At 46.8% G+C, this 15,593-nt stretch overlaps 1 protein-coding gene across 5 annotated transcripts in view; it reads right to left on the minus strand.

Moving 5' to 3' along the window:
• EPHA10 (EPH receptor A10) overlaps window positions 1–15,593 on the minus strand; it is a 98,071-nt gene that overhangs the window by 66,446 nt on the left and 16,032 nt on the right. For all 5 annotated transcript variants that reach the window (XR_005590786.1, XM_039511460.1, XM_039511461.1 and 2 more), the window contains exons 2-3: window positions 15,499–15,563; window positions 12,751–13,420 (exon numbers count right to left, since the gene is read on the minus strand). Coding sequence is in view for 4 of the 5 variants with exons in the window: in XM_039511460.1 (XP_039367394.1) it covers window positions 12,751–13,420; window positions 15,499–15,563 (735 nt within the window). In the remaining variant the exon portion in view is untranslated. The remainder of the gene's footprint in view (window positions 1–12,750; window positions 13,421–15,498; window positions 15,564–15,593) is intronic.

Here is a 15,593-nt window from a genome sequence, read left to right on the forward strand (position 1 = left end):
ACCTCTCAGTGAGGAGCTCACTGTGTCAAGACTCTCACCCATCAAGCAAGCACCGATGCTCAACTCAGTTCCTGCAGCTGTGCCATCTCTTCCATTTCTGTTGAGTCCCCCATCTTAGGGTCTGTGCAGGAAAAGTGTCTTTATTTGCTTCTCTATTATGGGTTGCAGGGCCTGAAAGATTTAATCTCCCCCTTTCAAATACAGTGGGGACATCGCTGCTTTTTTAAGAGCAACAGACATTCAGGTCTTGTTGAACCTATCTTAAAAGTCTCCATGGATGACCAGAAAATTAGCAAGGTTAAGATACTGGACAACTCCTGCATGTTGCACTGGTTGAAAACCCAGTTTCTCTCCCCGTCCCCCTATGAAAGATTTCAACATGAAAAATTTCATTCAAAAATTTGACTTTTTTTGCAGGAAGACTTCATTTTGATTCAAATCAGTTTTGCGGTTTCAAATCAGTATTCAAAAAACAGAAAAAAAATCAAAAGGTTGGATTTGTCTCTTCTCTTTTTGGCATGGAGTGTAACAGAATGAATGAGGCTACGTCTACGCTGGCAAGTGAAAGACAAAACTTTTGTTGGTCTGAGGTGTTAAAAAAAAAACACACATGAAAGACAAAAGTTTTGTCGATGACAAGCGCCGCTCGTTGGGGGTGGAAGTTTCTTGTCAGCAGAAGAGCTCTCTTCTGCCGACAAACAGTGGCTACACTGTGCGCCTTTTAGCAGCACAGCTGTAATGGCCGGCTGTGTCGCTAGAAACTGTGTAGTGTAGACATAGCCTGAGGAAGAGGTTAGGTTTTCTCCCACTCTTTCTTCCCCCATTAACATTCTGTAACTTCCCCAGCTTTGGACAAGTTAGAGAAAAGCAAAAGGAAAACTGAAACCCTAACTTTGCCACACTGCAATTCTTCCAAAGTTGGGAAAGTTCTGAAAAGCAACAAAATGATAGAATAAAACAAAACCCCACACATGCCCTGGGAATGATACATTTTTTATTGCACCCAGTGGCAAAATGGAGGGGGGGGGGCAAAAAGGAGAGAAAGATGGAGACACACCAATTATGTGTTTTCAAAAACCAAAATGAAACAAAATTTTCATAGAATCATAGAATCTCAGGGTTGGAAGGGACCTCGGGAGATCATCTAGTCCAACCCCCTGCTCGAAGCAGGACCAATACCCAAATTTTAATTTCATTTAAAAATTTTCCTTAAAAAAAAGTCTAACAATTTAATTCAGAGTGAGATTTTCTTGTTACAGTTTGACAAATCCCCTTTTTGACAGGAAAAAAAAAATTAGTCAAAAAATTTCAACCAGCTCTGTATGTAAATAAGGCCTGATTAAACACCGTGAAGAAGATTTATTTCCCTATTTAGTTAAAGCTATTTTGTTGTAGCTGCGGGATAACTCATTCTGCAGCTATACACACGCTTCGATTGATAATGCGTGTTAAAAAGCCAGATTTGCACCACACTGTGTGGACTTTTAACACAAAGATTCAAGTTGACCCACAACCAATTTGAATTGTAGAAAAGTCCTACAGAGGGAAGCTTTCTGTTAAGGGCTCTGCACACCAACTGTTCAGCTACAAGGCTCAAGAAGCCAAATGCAGGAAAGAAAAGACTTCTTGCCTGAGATTTCTGCAGTAAAAAGCAAAGCAGATACTTCAGGCCTTCTTTATATATCAGTGCAAGAAAGGCCGTGGCCCAATTTAATTGTCCTTTGCAGACCACCATTCTGAGAGTGTGCTGCAGCAGGATCTTCGCTGGTTGAATCACGATGGGGGAAAGGTGGGGAGGTATTTGTCAAATGCAACGAGGACTTTGATTTGCAAAGGGATGGTCACTGGGCAGAGATGGTGGCTGCTCAGCAAGAGGCATTTCCCCAAAGGCTGAGGCAGAATGGCAGCATCTGAGAAATAGCTGGGCCATTAACAACTGCCAGAGGAAGAGAAGGAAACACCCAGAGCACAGGCAGGCTGAAGGTTTCCTTGCTGTGTTTGCAGTCTCAGGCAATAGTCTAGCTGCACAACGCAGTGTTGCTGTAGCTGTGTTGGTGCCAGGCTAATAGAGAGGCGGGGGGCGGGGAGGGAATAGCTTTTACTGGACCAGCTTCTGTTGGTGAGAGAGACAAGCTGGCGAGCTACACAGAGCTTGACTTCAGGACCTGAAGAAGAGCTCTGTGAAAAGCTCAAAATCTTCTCTCTCACTAACAGAAGCTGGTCCAGTAAAAGCTATTCCCGCCCCCTGCCCTCGTGTCTCTGGATGTTCAGTGTTCGGAGGACGTAAAGAATGGGTGGGGAGCTCCGATAACAAGCCAGGCTTTGCCATTGTAAATCTTGTCTCGTCATTACCAACAATTGCATGCTGTCAGGGAACATAATTATACTGTGCACACGGTTAGATTCAACAGCCAATTCAAGCTATTAATAACATGCCCTGGCCTAATCACACAGCAGAGGTACAATGCCGCCCACTGCGGAATCCCATTGCATAACCAGCACGAAGCTGTTTGTCCCCATTGCACAGCTCTGAGCAAGTGCCAGTGGCACCACCATTCTCTGGGACCGTTTGCTTGTAACTGGAATGACCATCAACTGGGCCTTGTCTCTCATCGGGAAGTGCTAACAACGCGAGCTGAGTGACTGTTGTAAAGTCCTTGGAACCCTTCAGGTGGAAGCTGCTAGAAAGGGCACAGTACTGTTACTAATTAAAAACACATTGCAAAATACAGGGCCCGTTTCAGCCAGTGAGGAAACCTTCCAAAGGCGCACACCATATCTGCGGGTTGTTAATTATCCCGTTTGCTAATCCCTTCCCCAGAGCACCCAGCAGCATTGCTGGGAGCGTCTCAGCTGGAAAAGCAGCCTCCTAGCTCCTGAACAGCTAATGACTTTACCTTCAGTCCCACAGACTCTGGCCAATACATCAGTTCCCACATAGACAAACATGCCAAGCAGCTCCAAGCTGATAGGAATGCAAGAGAGAGTGATGTGACTGGCCAGAATCCTCCCCCTACCCGGGGCACAGCTTTCATTTCCCATCTACAGAATTTAGGAAAAACTTGTGTGTACTGCAAAAATCTACACAACTGGTGAAAGTTCTGTATCAGCAACCCCACTAGCTCCACCACATTCCCTTCCCTCCTCCTTGGGCTCCTTTTGAACTAGTTGGAATGTTTCTCAGAAGGGACAATTGGGAGAAGCGTCACATTTACAATTCGAGTGTGGACACAGAAGAGCGGCTGACCCATGTGTCTGAGTGGAGGAAGGGGGAGAGTTTGGGGCTAGGTGACCTTTCTATGGGGACTCAAACCAAGTGAGCAGTGTGACATTTGTAGCAGTTTGAGCACAGCAGTCCCAAGCCTGGCAGCAAATGTTCAGCTCTGCAGGAAGTTTTGCTCAGCTGTCCCGTCACTCATTTTGTCCATTACTGGGTTATTAGAATTTCCTGTAGGACTTTGTTAATCTAACTTAACAGGGGGCTGTGGGAAGAGAACACTGTATGTAGGCAAGGCCACCTCAGCACACACTTGAAAGACAATAGGGCAAACCGTTAGCTTCAGGGATCAACAGAGCACTAGACACTTACATGGCTCTTCTCCAGGGCGGGAAGGTGATGTGGATTTGGAAAGCGAACCATCAGCAGAACGAGTCGTTCGCTCTTCTAAAGGAGATGAGTGGTCAAGCAGAGTCCTGCTGTTGCAGCCACTTTTCAGTGAGTGGTAATGGGAACACAAGAGCCTTGGATGGCTTATTTTACAGGATTACAGCCCAGCAGGTACTACAACGTGCCTATTGACAGTCGTGTACACAACCTGAGCAGAGTGTAACAAAGAAAACTAAAGCTGCCCCTACTCCTGCCCAGACTTGCATGGCCTCAATTATAAGGGCACCTTTCAAACTGGGATTAGGTTAGTTACCTGAATATCTCCCTTAAACAAGTGTGGTTACTTATGCTCCACCCCACACTGCACACTAGTGAAAGGGTGAGACCCACTATCACTGAACATGCTTATCTTACCACTGACCAATCCCTGTAGAGGGCAGAATCTCCATCACCAGTGGGGGGTGTCAATGGCCAATAGAGAATGGGGGGAACCACGAGACTCCCCTGCCCCCCAAATACAGTGAACATGTCTTACCGGAGAAGTGAAAAAAATCCGTATGCAAGAGGTTTTTGTCCCAGCCCAAGTTCATGGGTCAGTAGAGATTTGGGCCATTAGTTGCTGTAGATTTATTAGTGAGTAATCAACATCTGCAATTACTCACACAGTGAATTAACATCTCCAGTGCTCTGTGCTGTGTCAAGTCTGACTTGCTGCTCAAAAATCCAATCAGCAACTTGGGAAGAGAATGTGCTTCACATCGGTTACCCAACAACAATTTAGATAATGAGCTGATGCGGCCAGTAAGTTGCCAGTATGACTTGTGGGACACGCATGTCCCTCAGCAGCAAAACAGAGCGTTTATGTACATTTTCCTCCTCTGCATTAACTATGATAAGCCCAGGACAGAACTCATGACCATCAAGCGTTTGACAGAATGTGTCTCCAGAGCCTGCTCCTTTGTAGTAAGCCTGGCTGCAGTTACCACAGTAATTCATTCAATATGTTAAACAAATAAAGGAGAAATCAGAGGAATCTCTCCCATGAACAGGTTGGCAGCTCATGAGCTGAGCCCCGCCTCCCTAAAAGCCCTTTGAAGCACAAAGGTCTCCAAGCCTAGGAAATTGGAGGAGGGATAGTGCAGTGGTTTGAGCATTGGCCCCCTAAACCCAGGGTTGTGAGCTCAGTCCTTGAGGGGGCCATTTAGGGATCTGGGGTGAAAATCTGCCTGGGGATTGGTCCTGCTTTGAGCAGGGGGTTGGACTAGATACCTCCTGAGGTACCTTCCAACTCTGATGGTCTATGTAAGGGTGTATTCTGTAAGAAGTGATACAAAATATAGTGCAAATTCCCTTATGAAAATATAATATTAGCCCATCACCGCTCTGGGATGGTGCCCTGATGTTCTTAAGCGCGCATGTCCATTTCTAATTGCCATCTCAGTCGTGGTGTTCCTGAGCACTGGGCTAAACCCAATGATGTTCCACTAGTGGAAAGCTGTTGGAAAGTTTGGTTAAAATTTAGCACAGTTTCAGGTGTCCAGCAGCAAAATCCACATTTCCAACTCAGTGTGCAGAGTGCAAGACAGTCAATTAGCACACACCCTGCTTCTGTTATGTTAATATTAAAGCCATTTCCATATTCATGTCCAAGGGTGTGCTCTTCCCATCATTAATGCACACTGATGGTCTGTGTCATGGCCATGCTTTCTAAGGGTAGGCTGGGTCTTAGTGTCAAGACTCTCTCTCTCTAATTAACGTCACCTGAGTATTTGATTTAATTTGAGTTCTTGTCAGCACCTCTTAAGGAAAAGACCTAGTGACCTGGGACCAGGAATGACTAAATCCAACTCCCTGGCATCAGGAGGAAGAAGTGAACGATAGGGGCAGCAAGGCACAGTGTTAATGGGGACCACTCCCAGTTTAAGTGTTGCTTTCAGTGTACTAAGGATAGAGAAGGGGAAAGAGGGTTAATGAGGTGGGCACTTGGAGAAAGCAGCATTGCTGCATTTATAGATAATTTAACCCTTCGGCAATGGTTCACATCCAGGCACATTCTATCTATCACTCACTCACTCTCACACACACACACACTTTCCAGACTGATCCACTGCTCACAGGCAGCTTCTTTATAGTGGTGGCTTGTAATGTGGATTGTCCCTTCGTCATCTCGCTGGCTCCTATAACACAGCAAATACAAGACAAGGCTGAACTCTGCGGATATCAGTCCTGCCAGGTTAACCCTGAGGCAGATCAAGGAGTTAGGAGCATGCAGTACCACTCCTGTGCCTGTACCTGTTCTGCACACAAGAACGGCCATACTGGGTCAGACCAAAGGTCCATCTAGCCCAGTATCCTGGCTTCTGACAGTGTCCAAAGCCAGGTACCCCAGAGGGAACGAACAGAACAGGCCAATTTATCAAGTGATCCATCCCGTTGCCCATTCCCAGCTTCTGACAAACAGAGGACACTTCTGAGCATGGTTATGCAACAAGAGACCATCCCAAGCTGTCAAGCTGACCCTTTACACCTGCACTAAATCCACCTTTTTAACAGGATTTTTAAAATCCTGACAAAGCAGTAGAGATTCCACATCCCTCCCAAAATTGGTTTCCGTGCCATTATCCCCACGAGGAAGGTGTCCTAAAGCCTGTGGAATTGCCTGCTAATTAGATCATAGCCTCCTGGGGGAAAAAGATGCTGACTGGCAGGTGATAGAGGTGAAGTAAGAACTACATACAAAGAGGCTATTTCTCCAGTGCCTGCTGCAAGCCCAGCAGAATACTAACACGCAGCCAGCTCCCAGCAGGGCTGTCAAAACTGGGCAGAAATAAATTGAAAAGAAAACTTAGCTAGAGTGTGAATTTACGTTTCTGTCAAAGAAAAGTGGCTGACAGCTATTTTTGGAAACTGGTCTTCATCATATTAATTCACCCTCTGGTGAAAGTTGTCTCATTTGCAACAAATCTGGCTGGTAAATATTAACCTTGGGCTTTGTTGAAATTCTCCTTGCAGATACAAAGAGGAGAAGGATGGAGAAGACGAAGCAGAGACAACTTTACAACAAATGTCAGGCACAGTCTCTGTGTTAGGGCTTCAGTTACACAGAAGATGTTGCATACACTGGAAAGTAAATTATACGAAGGGGGCCAATGCATGTGTCTCATGATATTAAGGGTAAAAGGACACGGCTGCTGAGGAGCCTGTCAGGAAAAAGGCAGGAGTGGACAGGTCTGATCAGCTGCAGTGTAATAAGACTTTTAATTCACTCACTATGTGATCACTGGAGCTAGATTTCAAAATCAAGATAAGCACAGAGCAGCATCTGGCTTCAGACATACACTAAACAAGAAGAGTGTTTCAAATGTATTTAGTGACAGAACCTCATCTTATTTGAGAAGATAGTCAACAGCTACCTCATTCTACACTAGAGGTAGCTGCATTTCAGTGACTGGTGAAGTGATATGAGAACACATACAATGTTTGTCACCTGCCTTGGGATCCTTTAGGATGAAAGGAGCTGTATAGAAAGATGAACAGCAAAAAGATTTGGATTTATTGCAGCAGTGATCAGAGCATGATAGAAATACTATTAGTCCGTTTTTTAATCTCTGCTGATTACTGTGCTAAAACATTAATGTTCCCTCAGCACAATGATGACTTCAGTACTAGAATACTAGAGAGTTACAATCTAATTAGAGCCCAGCCTTGCAAATTCAAGGAGACACAGAAATCCATTTAGTCCCCACTGAGAAAAGCATGTCTTAAAAGAGCTTCCTTCTCCACCACATCAAGTTTAAGCTCTGCATCCTCCCCACTCACTCAAAGTCCATGACTCCGCCCTACTTATTTTATCCAACTCTCATTGTGTTGATCCCCATCCCTTCTGCTTTGCCAGAGATGCCAGCTTTAACGCCCAATCTCGTAGCGCCCAACTAAAGAGGTACTGATCAGCAAGGCTGGAAATAAAACTGACCAAAAGGCTTGATACACTCCCTACAGACCCCAGTGCTCATTTGGTTCACAGGACTCTGATCTGGATGTAGTGTATCATGCTTGCAAACAGGGTCAGTGTAGCTCAGGTTTAGAGGTTGCCATTTAATTTATTTTTTCTTCCTATTTAGAGTTAATCAAACACACCTGTCTGTGGGCTCTGTGCACCCAGCCTATTACAAATCTAAAACACTAGACTCCGCTCTTCGCTTTTACTGTGAGCTGGAGAATGGGGCAGATTTTTCAAATGAAAAATTGATTTCTTGGGAAAGGCTCCTGGCTTGGCAGCTACCTGGGTCTAGAGTTAACTCAGGAGCCAGCTTGTGTCTTGTCTTTGAGGGCTCATTTTTAAAGGCCAGTCCAGAGCAGGGCCAGTGCCACTAGTAAGGGAGAAAGACTCAGCCCTGTGTTTTCATCTGCAAAGGGCAACACACACTTTCAGATGCATCCAGGTTTAGTTACTTTATCATTTCCTAATTCTGCACTCTCCCTGCAAGGCACAGTGTAGGTGCACTCTCTGGAACAGCGTCAGAACCGGGGCAGGCAGGAAGCATTTGGAAAAGGGAGTAATCAGAAGAAACATTAGGGCCTGGCTTATGTAGGGGGAGAGCAGCAGAGGCTGGGGATGGGGATCAGACAGACACTGCTTTGCTCAGCACTCCCCTTTAAGGCTGAATCCTGAGAAGATGGTAACTCCAGCAGTGCTGCTCCAATAATTTCATTGCTCTGTCTGAGCCACAGCCCTGCTGCAAGGTCTCTTGTTTCCACATGTTTTAAAACAAGACATGGGCCAGATCCAAGCTTGCATTAGTAGGTGCAATGCCAGGCCAGTCGGGCTGCCACTGTTCCCAGCAGGGCTGGACTTGGTCTGGCACACCATGGCTTTTTATCACCGTATAGCTCCGTCCATAGCGACTGGCAGCTCTCGTGGGAAGAGCAGCTGGGAGGCCGCAAGAAGCTGCTTGACTCCTGCTGACCTCTCCATGGGGCAGCGCCGGCTCTGACCCAGCTCACTGCCACCTCTATAACCCACTGCCTGGTGCCAAGCAAGCACACAGAACTGGGCCCTCGGCAGCCATATTTCAGGCGCAGTTATTGCCTCCTGCCTGAAGTGCTCTCGTGGCCTGGCATCCTCATACTGCCGAGCCCCCAGGCAGGTCACCATTACAGCTGGCCAGTCTGCTGGATCCTGCAGTATCTTACTGCGGGTGCAGTTCTCCCTCTCGTGCTTGGCACACACACACCCACACACACACACCCCCGTTCAGAGAGTTACCAGCCCTGGGTAGCTCACTGCAGACGTGATGCCAGGTGACTGCTGGTCCTGCACGTGCTACTTCTTCCCAGCAAATTCCAAACACGAGGTGCAGCCAGAAGGATGTCAAAGAAGGTCTCCAAGGACAAACAGACAGAGGCCAGAGAGCTCTGAAGTGTAACATGAGGAAAGGCCTGGCAAAGAGCAGGGCCTCCTAACTGCCAGGCCCCCATTATACAGACAAATGGTCTGCCCCGGGCGTATCCCAGTTTAACTGGGAACTGTCCTTGAACAAAAGAACAGGTACTTCAGGCTGCCAACAAAGAATGAACAAGAGAAGCCCATTAAGATTAGGATTCTGTACCTGTCACCTCATGGAGTAAGGGCCCTGCTCACAGCCCCCGCACCAAATCAGGCAGTGACACCCACAGACAAATGGAGCCTCAAAGCAACTCATCGCAAATCAGTCAAGCCATATGTTCCAGACATGGCCCCAGAGGGAAAGGGCGGGGGGAGATGTTCAACAGACAGAGGAGCAGAATAGCCCAGCAGGGTTGCATGATGCCCTCTCCTTGGGGGAGAGAAAAGATCATGGCAAATGCTCTGGCAGACCAGCTCAGTGTGTGAGAGACAGCACTGCACACACTCTCCCCTAGATGCCGGCCTTCACACAGCCCACACATCAGCACGGTGGCTTGCAACCATCCTGATATACTGGGAAAGGACTTTTGCTGCAGGTCCAAGCAGCTCCCACTATTTCATGTCAGAGCTGCTGCTCCCCAGGAGCACGCCTGCTTGAGCTGGCCGGCAATCACATGGGCTGGAATTGCTTCTCCCTCACTTGTTTGCCATCCCTGAAGTTCCCTGAGCCTCCACTGGAGTCTCTCCCTCACTGGTAGGCAAAAGCACTGCTGTCAGAGATCAGAGTCACAGTTTCACTGGGAAGGAGGCCCTGGAAAACTTTAACCTGGAGTAGGGCCCTTCTCAGAACAGATCTTGGGAGCAAAGCACTGGAGTCAGATTTGCTGCACAGCCAGTCAATTTTAACATCCACAAAAAGCCATTGTTGTTTGCCTTCAAGTGAAGCTAATTTTTTTGTCCTTGTCGAAGAATTCCTGCGGCCTTGGATGCTTTCATCATAAATCTTTAACATTATTCACTTAGCACTATGCTAATGCAAAAGGTTTAAAGAAAATTCCACTTTTCAAAATTATTTTGATATTTGACCAGACATCAGACGCAGCTCCACAGAGAGTGACTAATGACCTGCTTTCTGTGAATGGGAAAAAAACAAAACTTAATTATGTCCATTAAATTACTTCAAATATTTTTCTTAAGAGAATATGAATTATTTAAACTCAACACGGAGAAACCTGAAACATTAGCAAGAGCCTTCTGGGACTCGCTATGTAAATTCCCCACTCCAAACAGATGGGAAGAGCATGGCAAGCTGCCACGCAAGCACTGAAGCAATGAACAATACCAAGATTTCAATTCAATAGTTTTATTATGGTCTCCTTAAAGAGGGCATTAAGTGAATCAGTACTACCAAGAGCACCATTAAAGGCTTTCCCGCCTTCCGGGGGAGGAGGGAGCAGAGTTAGACAGCCGGCACACTGCATCCTGTAAAGGGAATTTAAGCTTTGCATGGCGCCAAGTATTCATTTAGAGTGACCAGATGTCCCGATTTTATAGGGAGTGTCCCGATATTGGGGGCTTTTTCTTATATACCCGCCTATTACCCGCCACCCCCTGTCCCGATTTTTCACACTTGCCCCCTGGTCATCCTATATTCATTTGACAACTGAACGGTTATCCTTAGGCAGAGCTCACTCTGCTAACACGCGAGTGCATTTCTACCACAGAGAAACGTTAACACTTTAGGACATATTTACGTCCTTTCTCCTCTTGCCTCTTCATTGAGTGAGTTTTCTGCAGCCCTGCATGGCCTTCCAGAAGCAGAGTGTAGCAGTGGTTTCACCCAGTCTGCATTTTGGCAATAGCTACAGAGCCACTGCAATCTTAAAAATAAAGTTACCCTGATAGTCACCGAGATAACCTTGGTTTTAGAATCATAGAATCACAGGGTTAGATGGGACCACAAGGGTCATCTAGTCTAACCCCCAGCCACAATACAGGATTTGTCGTGTCAAATTTATCCAAGACAGATGCTAGCCAGCCTCCTTTTGAAAAAACCTCCAGCGAAGGAGCTTCCACCACTTCCCGAGGCATCTGTTCATTGTCCTACTGGTTTTACAGGTAGGAAGTTTTTCCTGAGATTTAATCTAAATCTGCCATGCTGTTGTTTGAGCCCATTGCCTCTTGTCCTGCCCTCTGTGGCAAGACAACAACTTTTCATGGCAGCCTTTCAAGTAGCTGAAGACTGCTATCATGTTCCCCCTCAATCGCCTCTTTTCCAAACTAAATATAACCAGTTCCTTCAAACTTTGCTCAGATGGCTTACTTGTCCCATCCATAGTTTAGCTGGTGGGACCAACCAAAGTCAAAGCAAGCTGACCTGGACAGAAAGAGACAGAGGAAGAGAGAGAGAGGTGCCATGATTGGGAAGACAAACCAGCTGTAGAAGGACCCTGGAGGCCCGCAGGGAAGACTGACCCCAGCCCAAAGAATGCTCTGGAGTAGGGAGGAAACTAAGGCAAATGCATGAAAAGTTTATTATTTTTGTCTAGATCCGTGTATTTTTTGTATGATTAAGAGCAATCATGTTAGATTCCTGTGCAAAGGCCGTATGTGCACTGTATTACACCTATCTCAGGCCCTCGAAATGTTAACCTGTGGGACCAGCATGCTCACACAGACGGAGTTCTGGAAGAAGGTGTGTTTAAGCTATGGGGGAGTACAGTGGGAGGGGGAGTCGGCACTGATCACAGGGGCTGGACTGTTGGACACGGAGGCCCCAGCTCTCAAGAGGGGTTGCTACACAGAGGAGCTGCATGCTGGGACCCCAGACTAAGGGCAGTGCATGAACTTGTGAGGCCTCAAGCACTCAGGATCCGGCAATTGGTTCCCCTCACAGCAATCTGGACAGTGCCCAAGAGGGGACACTTGACTAGGTCTGTGACAAAAGGGTACACAAGAACTTCCTAGTATTTGCACAGATAACACCACTCAAAGCATCCTGCCCTTGAAATTGTTTGAACAGATGCATCTTAGTTACTTTGACATTTTAAACTTGATTTACAGAAGCATTTGCTACAATGCTGGGCTGAGATTCGGTATTGAACAAGAACTAAGAAAAAGACGTTAACAAGACAATCCTCTTCCATTCCAGAAGTGTTTCCAAACACTGATTCCAAGGACAGCACCAGCCCCCCGGCTCACTCAGCCCCTTGGTAATTCCGAGTTTCTCTTACCATCATTTTAAAAGAGAGAAACTGACATGAATTTCAGCATCAGATTCATTAAAGTGACACTAGTTACGTAGGGGTTATACCCATTTTTACAGCTGTCATTAAATGTAACCTTGCAAGCTGTAAAGTCACTGAATTATTAAGTTGAGCGTTAAGCACGACAATGGGGATATTAATGTTCTAGAGTCATTTTATGGCACGTACAAAGTTATGGAAAATACCTGAAGCTATTCTGAGCCTTTGGCATGTCTGTTTAGTCAAAGATGCTGCTGAATCAGTCGGCACAGTACAACCACCACCACAAAAACCAATAGACCTTATTCCCTGGTCCCCAAATAAAGCTCTGGTTATTGGATTAGTAAATCAGAATGAACTAAAAAAAAAGAAAACCCACAACACAAGATTGACAAAATGCAATTCCAATAGTTTACATTGTGCTCTGATACCAGGGTGCTGGACACAGTATAACAATGAGATGGACTGATTGGGGCCTGAAATTGAAATAGAGCACGAATGGCCATTTTTACCTTCACACCCATCATCCTTCTCTTCAAAGCCAGCACTACATGTACATTTCCCAATGGGGACTAGCCACTCCCCCTCCGCACTGCAGTGCATCCTGGGAGGACTATCCAGGTCTACTTCAGAATGATTGACGCAGGTGCCCTTAACTTCCACCAGGGTTGCAAATGCTGCTTCTGCCACAGTGTCTGGAAACACTGCCAAGTTCTGCACCGTGGAGAGGCACTTTTTGTAATAAACCCGCACGGAAACCAGAGCCACGCAAGCACCCACGTCCTGGAAGCCCAGGTGGAAGCCTCTCTTGCTCAGGTGCCCAATCTCCCTCAGCTCTGTGTTCAGCTTCATTTTGCGCTCGCCCAAGTCCCCCTGGGTGAAGCTCTCGTCGGCAGCAATGGTGTCAATTTTTGTATGCTTGTTCTCAAGGATGCTGCGGCCCAGATCAGAATCTGACTCAACATAGTAGAGGTTGAAGGTCTCCTTGCATGTGCCAACCACTCCAGGGATGCTGTTACAATCCCTCAGGGTGAATTTCAGCTCAATGAAGATTCTTTGGCCACTGCGCCTGGCAATCCAGCCTGTCTGCAGCCAGTTGTTTTGATTCGACTCCATGACGTTGCAGACCTGGTAGGTACGAATCGGCTTGTAGTTTTCATCTACTCCACTGATTTCTTCCCACTATAAAAAGAGCACACACGTCTTGATAACTGCTATTTAGTGAGAACCAGTCTTCCAGGTAAAACCCCCTTCGTACTGAGATTATAAATACAGCCACTAAAAACCCCTTAACCTATGCATCATTATAACAGATATTAAAAAAACGGAAGCCCACAGAATACACAAATCCCAACACAGCCACTCTGCAGTGTTTTCCAGTTTCTAAATATTTAGGAGGGAGAAACACAGCCAGTAACAGAGGATGGACACAGGATTTAATGTCTAAAACAAGATCAAATTTCTAAAAGCCAGAAAAGTCTTGTCTGCAAAGCTAGAGGCAAGGTGCACTACCCCCCAGTCCGCTCCCGCAGGGCCAGGGACGGCTTTCGCTGTATTAGCGACTAATGTCATAGTTAAGTGTATTATCAGGGCCAGTTTCCAATCCCATTTGACTGACCTCTTCTCTCCAAGCACCTACTGAACTGTTCGAAAGGTGGTGACTGTCAGTCTCTCTGCAACTCCACTCGCTTTAGGCCATAAGCTGTATTTTAGTATAGCACAGCAGCAGTGGGGAAACTACCCTCCTAATTAGAGAGTACCGGTGGGGGGCAGGGGGGAAAGGAGAGTAAGGAGAGAGGAAGTGTCAGACCAACTTCTCCTCGCCTGTCATTTGGTGGGCAGGAGAAGGAAGGACTCCACCCTCCCTGCCAAGAATGACTCCAGCAATGCTGAGCAGCTCAGGTCAGAATGAGGGGCAAAGTCCCCAAGGCCGGCTGTCTCTCATGGCTTTACCCTCCTGGACAGGGAGTATTTGCCCTGTCACCCAGAAGCAGCTCACACTGCCAAATATCAAAAGAAGCTAGAGATGGCTGGGGATGAACCCAACAGGGACAATCTCCGGCCTGAAAGCAGGCCAAGGACATTGATGTTCTCAAGGAACAAGCTCACCCCAAGTGTAAGTGAAGTGGCATTTCCCTGCAGCAGCCAGGGAAGTGTTGAACGATGAGATGGTGATTAGACCATCAGCCCTGAGAAGGAAGTGATCTGAGGGCTGCTCACAGCAAGTCCTTCCACAGGTGGCAGAGTTTGTAGTGAGATAACCAAAGAAATCCCCTCATGGAGTTCCTTCCCAGCCACCCACAGGCTCCAGTCCAGCTGACCCCTGAGCCAAGCTCCAAACCTGCAGTGTCACTTCTGAAGAGGGAGTTAAGAGTAGCAGGAAACATCTGATTTCCCTGATTTGCCCTTTCAGGTGAAAGTGGGCACAGCTACAGACAGAGGCGGCAACGCAGCCATCACTTAAACAAACTACAAATCATGCAGGAGTCTGGGGTCAGAGATCCTGCCCTTTTTGCTCATCAGGGAACAGAGTGAATCCCCTAAGGCAACCGGCCTGGAGAGTGAACTAGAGAGAAAAGCTTTAATTGACTTGAGTTCCTTTTCTTAGTACAAGAATGCAAAGCGCATTGTCATGAGCTATGCTCAATTTGCAGTGTTCCTCTGACATAATCAATACACTCACTCAGCTCCTCTCCCCGGCTGTCTGGGATTGACAAACATCACCGTTCACGTCAAGGCAGCATTGTGTCAGCTTGTCAAGCCTGCTGTTCACATCACAGAGACATGTCGCTGCTTCTCAGCTCACCTCTGGGATCTGGATTTTAAGCAGAATTTTGTCTACCCATCATTCTAACACTGTTTAGTGGCTGAAGGCAGATACCGATCTAGACAAGCAATGGCCAAAAGCAAAGGCCCTCCACAGTATAGAGCATTTGACACCCCTGAGGAGATCATCGGGATCAAGAGTTCCGTCTTCATCTCCTTGAAGGGAGAGCACCAGCAAATGCACTTCCACAGGTGGCATTACTCAGCTGCTGAAGCTAGTTCGCTCAAGCCACGAAGCCATTCCCATAAATCCAGACAGCCTGGACTCACCATGCAGAATCAGGAGAGTTTCGTGACACGTGTAAGTGGCAAGTACTGCTGGACGCACACCATTGCTCTAAAGCAGAGTTCACCAGGCTGCCCAGGGGTGGGACGGGTGAGATGCTGGAGCTGTATTACAGTGACAAAACTTATCTGCATATGTTTTCACTTACCCCATTCGATGGGTGCGACGTCCAGCCCAATTCGGCCTGGGACTCCTTAGAATCCAGCAAAACAACTGCATGGGAGACAGAGGTGTTAAAAAGTG

The sequence above is a fragment of the Mauremys reevesii genome, linkage group 23 (assembly GCF_016161935.1).
Source record: "Mauremys reevesii isolate NIE-2019 linkage group 23, ASM1616193v1, whole genome shotgun sequence".
Taxonomy (NCBI): domain Eukaryota; kingdom Metazoa; phylum Chordata; order Testudines; family Geoemydidae; genus Mauremys; species Mauremys reevesii.